This window comes from Carettochelys insculpta, chromosome 11 (assembly GCF_033958435.1).
Source record: "Carettochelys insculpta isolate YL-2023 chromosome 11, ASM3395843v1, whole genome shotgun sequence".
Classification (NCBI taxonomy): Eukaryota; Metazoa; Chordata; order Testudines; family Carettochelyidae; genus Carettochelys; species Carettochelys insculpta.
The window spans coordinates 31,334,434-31,346,259 of NC_134147.1; the positions used below are offsets into that span (position 1 = coordinate 31,334,434).

At 51.7% G+C, this 11,826-nt stretch overlaps 1 protein-coding gene across 1 annotated transcript; it reads right to left on the bottom strand.

Moving 5' to 3' along the window:
- Positions 1-4,975: 4,975 nt before the first annotated feature.
- Positions 4,976-11,124, bottom strand: H1-8 (H1.8 linker histone). The gene is made up of 5 exons (XM_075006196.1): positions 11,109-11,124; positions 9,607-9,890; positions 8,684-8,822; positions 6,267-6,325; positions 4,976-5,410 (listed from the first exon to the last, which is right to left on the bottom strand). Exons 1-5 carry the CDS (start codon positions 11,122-11,124, stop codon positions 4,976-4,978), a joined length of 933 nt encoding a protein of 310 aa, XP_074862297.1.
- Positions 11,125-11,826: the final 702 nt, after the last annotated feature.

Consider the following 11,826-nt stretch of genomic DNA (forward strand, 5'->3'; position numbering starts at 1 on the left):
GTGTCTTGGAATGACGCTGGCAGGTGGGGCCAGCCGGGGACCTGGGGGGGGGGGGGAACAGTCTTTGGCACAAGGGGGCTAAGTTGGGTAGTTTGGGGGGGGGGGAAACGGGACGACAGGTCAGCAACACAAGCCAAGTGAATGCTGCTGCTGCACTTAGCTCATCATACTGCTCCACCAGGCGCTGCTGTTGCTCCCCTTGCAGGAGCTTAGTGTTTGGAGCCAGGCAAGGCCCTGGTCAGTGAGGTCATCAGCTACAGCTGGTTTGGGCAACGTGGCGGGGGGGGGGGAGAGAGAGAGGCGTGTGTGAGTGAGCGAGACCTGCTTGCCTCTGCCCTGCTGTGCCCCGAGCTTGCCAGCTCCAGGAATGAGCCACCCCCCCCCCCCACTCAAAAATTTTAAAAAATGTCCATTGCGCACCCGTCTGGTGCCAGGGACAGAGCACCTATCCTACTGCACCATGAGTGCACCTCCCTTGCTCCAGCAACAGTTCCGCTGCCTACCTGCACCTTTGGTTCCCTATTCTGGCCCCTTGATCCAGCATGCACGTGTGCGAGTGCGCACACCTCCCCCCCCCCACCCCCCCCGAGCCTTTGTGCCAGGAACACCCCCACCCCCCCCACCCCCAAAGCTGGCGCCCTCACTCCATTGACTGACACCACCGCCCCCCCCCCCCCCCCCCCCCGGCCCCGGCCCCGGCCCAAGTCCTCACCCTGACCCTCTGCTTCAGAACTGGTCACTACGCAGCAGGAGATCATTTCTGAAGCAGAGGGTCAGGGTGAGGACTTGGGCCGGGGCCGGGGGGGGGGGGGGGGGGGGGGGGGGCGGGGGTGTCAGTCAATGGAGTGAGGGCGCCAGCTTTGGGGGGTGGGGGTGTTCCTGGCACAAAGGCTCGGGGGGGGGGGGGGGGGGGGTGCGCACTCGCACACGTACATGCTGGATCAAGGGGCCAGAATAGGGAACCAAAGGTGCAGGTAGGCAGCGGAACTGTTGCTGGAGCAAGGGAGGTGCACTCATGGTGCAGTAGGATAGGTGCTCTGTCCCTGGCACCAGACGGGTGCGCAATGGACATTTTTTTTAATTTTTGAGTGGGGGGGGGGGGGGTGGCTCATTCCTGGAGCTGGCAAGCTCGGGGCACAGCAGGGCAGAGGCAAGCAGGTCTCGCTCACTCACACACGCCTCTCTCCCCCCCCCCCCCCCCCCCGCCACGTTGCCCAAACCAGCTGTAGCTGATGACCTCACTGACCAGGGCCTTGCCTGGCTCCAAACACTAAGCTCCTGCAAGGGGAGCAACAGCAGCGCCTGGTGGAGCAGTATGATGAGCTAAGTGCAGCAGCAGCGTTCACTTGGCTTGTGTTGCTGACCTGTCGTCCCGTTCCCCCCCCCCCCCCCCAAAACACACAGTGTGGAGTGAGTCTCCCTCATTTTGTTCACCCCACTCCCCAAACGGCGCAGGGAAGGGGCTAGAAGAGCCCTGCTACCTTCTCTAACAAATGCCAGCTGTCGGGTGCATGCCAGCAGTCAGTGCTCGGCCAGAGTTTCCCAACGTGGGAAATGTAAATCCAGCTCATGATTTGTCCACACACCAATGGGCTAGGGCAGAGTATTCGCCCTCAATTCCCTCCAGCCCTGCAGCAGGGCAAACAGCTATTATGCTGCCTGACGTGGGGGCACTGACCAAGTCACTTAGTGTGTAACCCCCACACGATCCCTCCTCCCTTTTGGAAAAGGCATGTTAATGAGGGATTTTTTTTTTTTTTTTTTTTGGCAGAGGCTACTGAGGCACTGACATGAATATGCAGCATCTCACTAGCATAACGGCAGACACACGAGTTGAAAGAGCCACTTTCGGAACGCATGCGGCTCAAGTAGCCAGGGCCCTTCGAAATGACTGACACACACCCACCCACCCCCGACTTTGGAAGTCCCTCCTTCCTATTTGGTTTTAGGAAGAAAGGGCTTTTGACGTCAGTGGGGTCCTTTCCAAAGCCCTCCCCCCCCCCTCCAGCTGCACGGACAGCATGCGTTCTGAAAGCAGCATTTTCACAGCATGTGTGGCTGTCATTATGTTAATAAGTCTCTGCATATTCATGTCAGTGCCTCATTAGCATCTTCCAAACTGCCTTATTACCATGCCCCTTCTGAAAGGGAGGGGTAGTGTGCCCACAGCCTTAGAGGCTATCCAGAGCCCCTCTGCCATGAGAGAGGCCAGCTATACAGTTAGACCTTGCCTGTACCCCAACCTCCCCAAGCCATGTGATTTAGCTCACCCTCAGCAGCTTTTGGTCCCTGCACCACTGCCAGAACAGGGACAGCTATGGCTACCCAGCACCCTTCACAAATGAGTGTTACACAGGCACCACCATTCCCTGTTGGCCTGGCTAAGAAAGTCTGCAAGCAGTTCCAGAGCTCAGCTCTTCCAGCACCCAGGTCTTTAAATGGTTCTGAGGCTACATCTGCACTGTGAGAAAATTCACTTTTTAATAAATTTGATTTTTAATCTCATTCTTATTAATTTGAAGTTGAGTCCATCTTGAAATTCAAGCCCTTGTTTTTCCACGTCAAGTTTCCGCCTCCCAGTTGCCCTATGCAAGTTTGACAGCATGAGCAAGTGCATTATGGGTACCTATCACATAGTGCCTTAGCCCTGGTTGCTTGTGGGTGTTTCATTTTAGAATCGCAGAATGCAAAGCACCATCCCAGAATTCAGACTTTCTGCAAATCAGCCTGGGTTCCCCCTGCTGCATCTCCTCTGCAGATGTTGGTATAGTGGCAGACAGCTGTGCCTTCAGCCCTCCCCTAAACTTGGCCAGGTTCCCTTTGCTGTGCATCCTCTGTGGACATTGGCAGAGCACCAGGCAGCTGTGCTATCAACCCTGTCCACTGCTTCCCAGTTCCCTCAGCCACACGTCTGGACCTTTGTATTTGCAGGCCTGGGCACTGCAGAATTCAAATTCAATCAAAAATTCACAGGGTTCCTGTGCACCTGAATGGAGAGCAGCAAGCAGCTATAGAGGGAAGGTCACCACATAGTTTTGTGGGATAAATGTGAGACACTGCTGAAGGCTAATAAATTCAAAATTAAGGACTAGCACTTCCACACTAGCCTTTATTTGAAATTTTAAGGTTAAAGTCACTGCTTTACCCATCCCAGAACATTTTATTTGTGGCATTCCAACGCACTGATTTACACTGCTGGTATTTACAGTGACATTTTAATATCAAGCTAATGCTTTTAAATTTGATTTGACCTTGAAGAGTAGAGGCAGGCTGAGTTCCAGGGTGCTGGCCCATAGATAGTTCTGTGGAAGGTATGTGTACATGGCCAGCTGTGCATGGAAGAATGAAGGGCCACCCCCTCCCCCAGGCATGGCTCCACTAACCAGATACCTGTACTATGGAAGAAAGACAGACCCATAAGGTGAGGTGCTGGCTTTGGACAGGTGTAGGAGGTAAGTGGGAGGAGGCAGTAGGGTGAGTTTTTGGCTGATGCAGCCCTGCATGTTGCCAGGGTGACTTTCCCCAGTTCCAGGGTGGTAGCTGCCAGGAAGAGACCCTCCCCCCCACCTTCCCAGCCTCAGCTGCTCCAGAGGGGGACAGCCATCATTGGCCTAAGTACTGCTAAAACTTACCCTCAATCACTTGTCCGGACAAGTAATTTTTTTTTTTAAGGATAGTTCTTTCATCCAGCATACTTTACAGGCGTTAGCTAGTGGTACACACAAACATTTGGAAGTGCATGGTCTGCCACAACCCTCCATTTTCAAGTGGTCTCTGACAAAGCATAAGAACCTCTGTTCTAGCACACGGGACCTTAGCAACAGCACACTCTGCCCCAGGGCCAGCCCTAGCTAATAAGGGCTGTCAGAAGGGGGCAAAAAGAAAAAAAAAAACCCCATACAAAACACAGCCCAGCAGTCCTGTAGCACCTTTGAGACTAATAATTTTAAATTAGTAATGAACTTTCATAGGTAAGTTCCACTGACTCCCCTTTATCAGATTTAGAGCAAAAATAGGGAGCCAGAGTTTATATAGCAGGTGGGGACAGGAAAGGGAGGAGAGTCATGTGGCACAGATGCTACTAATGACAAGTGACTCCCTACCCCACGCCCCTGCTATATAAACCCCACATCCATGGTTTTTGCTCCAGCTCTGGTACTGTGGATCTTACCCACAAAAGCTTATTACCCCATAAATTAGGTTTTTTGTTTTTTTTGTTTTTTTTAAAAAAACAGTCATGTAGCACCTTAAAGCTAGGATGTAATTGGAGGCAGTCTGCTCTAATCATAACACCAGAGGGCAGAAGTTAGGGAGTCTGAACATCACTCTAGCAGTGCTAGATCTGTGATTGATGGCTGAGGCCCGTTCCTCAACTTTGTATAATTAATGTAGCCCCCCAGCCACCTGTGGGTTCACAAGGACTGGACACCTAACACCAGCTGGAGCCAGGCCCATGTTTGCAGACTATGGCTGCAGTTTCACATTATGCAATGCCATCCCTGAGTGTATGTTATGCTCCCCACCCCCCTCTGGCCTGCTGCCACACTCACTTTGCTCCCTTCACCCAACTGGCATTTATCACTGTCCTGATTATGAAGCTGGAATTCAGCACAGCTGGGCTCAAGCTCAGGTTTCACCCAAGCCCAGGCTGGGAGGGGGAAAGGAGAGGCAGAGGAAACTCACATGTCCCTGTTTCCAGGGTTATGAGCTGGCAGGTCCTTGACTCCAGTGTGAGGACTGGGACTCCAGTAACAGGATTTAATTATTAGATACAGTAACTTTATTGACAAAACAGATGCAAAGTTAAAATCAGTTAGCAGAATTCAGAGATTAAGAGCAGTGACAGGAGCATATGTCCACATAGATAAAAACAGGGTTTGGTCCCCTCTGGACTAGGGAGACAGAGAAATCTGTGTTTGCAGGCAGCCATTTTGCAAACATATGCCCCATTTCCCACCCAAGGAAGGGGGAAGCCCTAGTTTGCTTTTCTGCTAAGCTTACTGCCAGTTTTAGGGGCTTTACCTTCTCCTGCATCTTTGGCTCCCTCGAGCTTCTTCCCCTTGCCTTTCACAGGGCCCTTTGCCTCAGGCTTCCCTTTGGCAATGGTTTTCTTTGTCCCAGCAGCTGCCTTGGCTTTGGCTGGCCTATTTTCACCTTTAGACAAGTTAGCTCTTACTTCTCCCTTCGCTGCTGCAACTGCCCCCTTGACTTTGGAAGTGCCGAGCTTGTCTCTGTGCTCTGCTGCAGCAGTACTACCCACACCAGCAGCTGGCTTTGCTTTGGGGGTGGCTTTCTTGGTCCCCACTGCCCTGCCTGGAGGTACTTCTTTTGTATGTGGTATCTTGTTGCCTTTCACAGTGTCCTGAGCAGAACCATGTCCCTTTGATTTAGCAGGAGCCTTGGGCTGGCCCTACAAGAGAGCAAGAGGAATGTCACTGCAAGAGGAGGTACTAGGTCAGTCATCCACACGTTAAACGTTTATTTTCTTACAGACTGCAGCCATGATGTCCAATGCAGTCTCCGCTCACCACATGTGGTGAATAGGAGACTGCATCAGGGCGAATGGGGCTGGGGCCCAAACCCCAGCTGGAGCATGATGCCAGGGCCACAGCCCCCTCTGGAGCAAAGGGCCAGGGCCTCTGCCATGGAGCACCCACCGGAAAGCAGCACAAGAGCCAGAGTCCCTGCCGCGTGACCTCTGCTGGAGCACCAGGCCAGGACCGGAGCCCTCTGCAGTAAATTCCCCCACAAGTAATGGGGGATGCAGGGAAGAGGAGGCCTAAGCAGGCACACTGCCTCAGAAAGGTTGCAGACCCCTGTGCTAGGGGGAACCAAGCATTTATTGGGGGCGGGGGGGGGCAGGGAGGGGACACAATGTGACAAATAGGAAAAGATGACTACCACAAATGTGATCTTTGAACTCCTGTTGGATGCCACTGGTCACTACAGCTTCAAATTCAGAAGCAGAGAGCCTTTATTCTCAAGAGCAGACATAGGCTTTGGAAACAGCTGATCAAGCAGTTCCAATTTCTTTCACAGCCTGAAGGACAGAGCTAACATCAGAGGTCTCTAGAGCAGGAAGTTGTTTCTTTTCCAACATTTCCTGCAGAACCACTGCCCCTCAGAGGATTTCCCACAGACTCAGGCAAGTTCCTTCAAAACAGGAACATACCAGAGCAGCAGCTCACACAGCAAGTCAGGTGAAGAGCTCGCAGAGCCGAGCAAGGGAGACAGATGGAAACCTTCCTTTGGCAACTGACACTTACATTCGTGGACTTGGTCTTGGGTTTCTTGCTCACAGGTTTCGGTTTCTTCGCCTGGGCATCTGTTGAGAAGACAGGAAAGACGCAACGTGGATGAGTCAGTTACTTGTGTTTACTACACTGAGAGGAGAATATAGTTAATTGTTTTTGCATCTTCCTGGCCTAAATTTCAGTGCAAAGTTCAGATATTGTTATGGCAGACCTAGAAGTGCCCCTCCTCATTCAATAGGGAAAATGGGTCCTTCTAGGATCAAAGCAGTTAAACATCTACCAGGTATCAGGTAGCATCCACAAAACAACCAGCCAGGCGTACAAACTCTGACCCTCTAGCTCTCTTCAAGGCAGATTCAAGGGGGTAAGGCAGGGGCAGGCAAAATACAGCCCACAGGCCAGATCTGGCCCACCAAAGCTGTGTCTACACGTGCACACTACTTCGAAGTAGCGGCACTAACTTCGAAATAGCGCCCGTCGCGGCTACACGTGTCGGGCGCTATTTCGAAGTTAACTTCGACATTAGGCGGTGAGACGTCGAAGTCGCTAACCTCATGAGGGGATCAGAATAGCGCCCTACTTCGACGTTCAACGTCGAAGTAGGGACCGTGTAGACGATCCGCGTCCCGCAACGTCGAAATTGCCGGGTCCTCCATGGCAGCCATCAGCTGAGGGGTTGAGAGACGCTCTCTCTCCAGCCCCTGCGGGGCTCTATGGTCACCGTGGGCAGCAGCCCTTAGCCCAGGGCTTCTGGCTGCTGCTGCGGCAGCTGGGGATCCATGCTGCAGGCACAGGGTCTGCAACCAGTTGTAGGCTCTGTGTATCTTGTGTTGTTTAGTGCAACTGTGTCTGGGAGGGGCCCTTTAAGGGAGTGGCTCGCTGTTGAGTCCGCCCTGTGACCCTGTCTGCAGCTGTGCCTGGCACCCTTATTTCGATGTGTGCTACTTTGGCGTGTAGACGTTCCCTCGCAGCGCCTATTTCGATGTGGTGCCGCGCAACGTCGAAGTTGAACATAGACGTTGCCAGCCCTGGAGGACGTGTAGACGCTGTGTTGCTACATCGAAATAAGCTATTTCGATGTTGGCTTCACGTGTAGACGTAGCCCAAGCCTTTTAATCTGGGTCACAGCTGCCCCTCAGGCAGGGAGCAGCGCTGCTCACATAAGCTCTCGGCGCTGCACCCTTATGCCCTCCTACACACCTCAGTCTCCCCAGGTCACAGCACCCTCCTTCACCTCTTCAACTCCCTCCCAGACCCCACGCTCTCTCTGCACCCGTCTGAGCCAAACCTCCACCCCAGACCCCACAACCCCTCCATGGAAAAGTGCAGACTATGACCACTTACCAAAGTCTTGGAGTACCCCTTCTCTCTGCAGCCCATCAAAAGCCATTGCCCACCCCTGGGTTAAGGTGCCTAAACCAGCACCATGGATGTTTTCAAAGCTGCAGCTCAGGCCTGGCAGCCGAACCCCAACCCCAGTGAGTAAATACCTCAGGCATCTAAACTTCTGCTGATCAGCAGTCCCTGCTGCTGCACCACCCCCAAGGAGATGCTTGGAGCCCTCGATCACACCACAGCGCCACAGGTCCTGAGGCAGCTCAAGCCTATGTCTGCACTGCCAGCAGGCCCCATCCTGTGGCCCTGCTGTGAGCATGCCTAAGAGCAGACAGACCCCACAGCAGCATGGCTGGAGACCAGCCACCAACAGCACAGGGACAGCACAGCATGGGCTTCAGAAACAGCTAGGGCAGAGGGACTCAGAGGAAGACTGAAGGGTAGTGAGCACTCCAGCTGCTAGGACATGGGCAAGGAAAGCAGCTGGCTGGGCTTAGGTGCCTCACCCTGGAGCCAGAATCAACACACACCATCAGCCTATCACACCATAATCAGCTGCCCCAGCACCCAAGCCCTCTCCTCAGCATTTCATTCCTGGCTAAACAGGCAGCTCCCCAGCTCAGGAAAATCCCTTTCCAAAGCACTTCAGGCTCAGCTCCCTAAGATCCACTTCCATGCTTAACCCCCATTGTTCTGTAAGGCGACCAGACATCAGCCTTAGGCACTGCTCCACTGAACAGCAATACACAAATCCAGCCATGTTCTCAGAACGGGCCACAGACTGAGTGTGTGCCTCCATCCCCCTAAGTCAGAACTCCCCCACGCAGCAGCTTTTTAAGTCAGTGGTTACTGTTACAAATGCTCAGCCTGTCTATTGGATCAGGCCCAGAGAGAGACATCCACTGCAAGCGGCAGCGTGGGTTCTAGTTTCCCTGTCTGGCAAGAGTCACTACTGCAGAGGGAATCCCAAAGCCCTTTCCCTGAGCAGAGAGAAACCTCTTCCTGGGTGGCATTAAAATTCACAGGTTTGCTGTTTGCACACTGCTGATGTCTCAGTCGAGAATCTTAGTGCAGGGGAAGGAAGCAGCTCTTACCTTTACTTCTTGCTTTTTTATCAGCAGCCACCTTGGCATTGGGTTTCCTTGCCACAGCCTTTTCTGGTTTAGGAGCCTTTTCTCCAGCTGGAGCCATCTTCCCAGAGGTTTTTTTAAGCTTGGGCTTCTCTGATGCTAGCTAGGAGCACAAGAACAGAACATTGGCACAGCTTTGCTCCAGCATATGCTCAGAAGGTTGCAACGTAGTTGGCTTGGTAGCATTATACTGAGGGCCAAACAAGCACAGAATCATGCCTGCAGGAGTTGGATGGGTTTACGTAATTAGAGGCAGGTGGCTTATACAAGCCTTTCCCTGTGGCTGAAAGGATTGCATAGCATCGCCCCTAACATGACATTCTGAGAGGACTTGCTGGAGAGCAGTTGGGGATGAAGTCACCTTCTATGGTCCCATTCACCCATCCTGCATTGGAACATCTAGTTGTCCCAGGACATTCCAGAGGTGAAATCAGGGCAGAAATCAACATTTTCCAGGGACAAGATACCACATCTCTAGTTAGCTAACAACAGTCTTATTCACAGAGCGGGACAGAGTGCTCCTCAATAGCAGTACTGTGTACTCCCACTCAGAGGGGAGCCCTGGGGTTGCTCACAGCCCTACCAGTCCATTTAAAGACCTGCAAGAAAAAAAAAATCCCCTTTCCCAGAGTTGTCAGCCCGTCAGGCAAGGTGATTGCCTTGAGCCCTGCCCTCTAACCAGGATGCACTGTCAGTCTACCACCTTGGGCCCCGCAGGCTTTCTGGCTGGGACCGATCTAGCATCTTCTCTGCAGAATCAAAGCAAAGTGTACTTCCACCCAGCAATCAATAGGCCTGGGCCATTGCTCTACTGTGGGCTAAAGCTGCAGATTCTTAGCAGAACATTTCCGCTCAAAGTTGGCTTTGTAGAAAGCTGATTCACTCACCTTGAACCTTCCTGTTGCACCTAACGCCAAAGAGTTCTGGGGTCTGATCAGGTAGCCGTGGTCAAGACCTTTAGTCAAGGCCTTCTTCAGCAGGTATTTTAGCCTTATTGGGTCCACAGCTGGATACTTGGCAAGGATGTAGCGCTTGATGGCTATGACAGAGGTGCCCTTTTTCTCATTCTGGGCTTTCAGTGCTTCAATCACCATGCTGAGAGTGGGTGGGTGGTTAGATTTGGTCTTACAGGCAAAGATCTTGGATATTCTGGGCACTTTTGTTACTTCAGCTGAGGGCAAATTGAAGAGGTTATTTACTTGTCACCAAGCACCAGTTTAAAGAATATGATTCTTCCTTTTAACTCACCACCATTAGCCCAAAAGCTGAATCAAGTTCACCAATGCAGGACAGACAAACTAGTTTTTACAGTAGCACCTACAAACCCAGGAACCCATTGACGAGGTGCTCTAGACACACACAGTCCAACTACACTGTACCTGGGAGTGAGGGGAGGAGACCTTGTGCTAGATTTAAGATGCAAGCATAACTAAGAACAGCTGCAAGGCTGGAGTGGTGCAGGTACTTATGTGGCTATGCTGCTGGGTCAGCACTAGTAAGCCCAAAGAGCTAGCTCAAGGGATGCTAGTGTAGGTATGTGCCTATGTAACTGCCTTCAGGCAGATTTGAGCCTGGGACCTCTGGAGCTTAGTGCAGGCACCTCACTAGCTTGAGCTAAAGGCCAGCTGGCTCTCAGCTTAGGCCATAGAGGACACTTATTCCATCTGTGTGGCGCGGTCTAGGTACCACTACATGGGACAGTTAACCACACGTGTGTGGGTTACACCTACATCAGCTACAAATCACACCAACTGTAGTGCAGCCAAATACCTACTGAGACACCCCAGCCCCAAGGAGCTAGCAGGCTAAGATAGCAAAGAAAGCATTATTAGTTACATGTTACTGCTGCTAGATAACTGAGGCACAAGGAATTTAAGTGAGCAAGAGTCACATAAAAAGCCTAGGCACAAAACAGGGAGAGAACTTAAGTCCCCAGTCCAGGGGTTTAACCACACAGCCTTCTTGCCTCCTGTCACAAGACCATTAATAATGTTACTTGTCAGCAGCATAGAGCTGCTAAAGGCCCCTTGAACAATAGCCAGACTCCAGGAAGGTTAGACTTTTTCCTCTCTTAAGCCCTCTTAGCTCTGTACACACCAGCTTCCCCAGAAGCTACCCTGGGTAGGGCTCAGAGTGTTTCATCAAACTAGAAGAGTTCAGGGGGATTAAGCTAATTCCTTTAAATACAAAGGAAAAACCAAGTGCAGCCCCTTCCCAAAACAACTACAGTTTAATAAGAAAACCAAAGTGACACAGAGTGCTACCCAACAGGCCTCATTTGCCCCAAAAGGGATCCAGACTTTGACTTCACTTTCAGGGGAGACTAAAAGGTAAGCAAGGAAGAAACATGCACAGCTTAGTGCTAGTTTAACTAACTAACTTCCCATACCTGGTTTAAGGTCCATTGCAAAAAGCTCTTTAAAACACCAAACTTTTAAAAATACTTTCTCATAAAAGAGCTCTAGCCAAGCTGATTGCCACACAGGCTTTATGACAGATTCGTCTCACTTTCCTGCTAATTCCTCTGATTAGCATCCTAATTGCGAGGGCTGCAGTTGGCAGCTGCTAATTATTTTTGTTCAGATCCTAGTGCCAGCAAGATGAAGACCAGGTGGCAGCAGTGCTGAGTTTAGCTTCCCCACTCTGCAACAGGCTGGTGGGGGGGGGCTGAGCAGAATATTCAGGGGTGGGTTCCAAAGCCATATGCTCTTGTGTGTTAGTCTAACAATTGCCCTTGATTCACAGATGACCATACTCCTCTCCCCTCACCTGGCAAATGTAATTTACAAGTGGAACCAGGCACTTTGTCAGCTCACCTGCCCAAGCAGCAGTAGGAGGCCTGGGATGTGATTTTAACAGAATGGACCGTGTCCATGTTCAGAGTGTAGGTATGATAGGAATACATACATGGCTGGGCACACTGAAGCCCCTGCCCTTTGTGTATTTACACCATAAAGGACAGGACTGAGTCAGACAGACACTCAGGGAAATGGAGAGTGAGCAATGGGTAGTTTGTGAATGGCTGTCCTGGGCTGGATGAAGCCACAGAGTCAAGAACCCAGATTTATCATCTCTTCCTGGTGCTCTATATCCTCTTCTGCTGCAGG

What these genes read in the sequence shown, in the direction of transcription:
- H1-8 (XM_075006196.1), bottom strand. An exon ending in GTGCAACAGGAAGGTTCAAG is followed by an intron (nt 8,823 to 9,606) that starts GTGAGTGAATCA and finishes TTGTGCTCCTAG; the next exon opens with CTAGCATCAGAGAAGCCCAA. An exon ending in CCAAGACCAAGTCCACGAAT is followed by an intron (nt 5,411 to 6,266) that starts GTAAGTGTCAGT and finishes GCTCTCTTGTAG; the next exon opens with GGCCAGCCCAAGGCTCCTGC.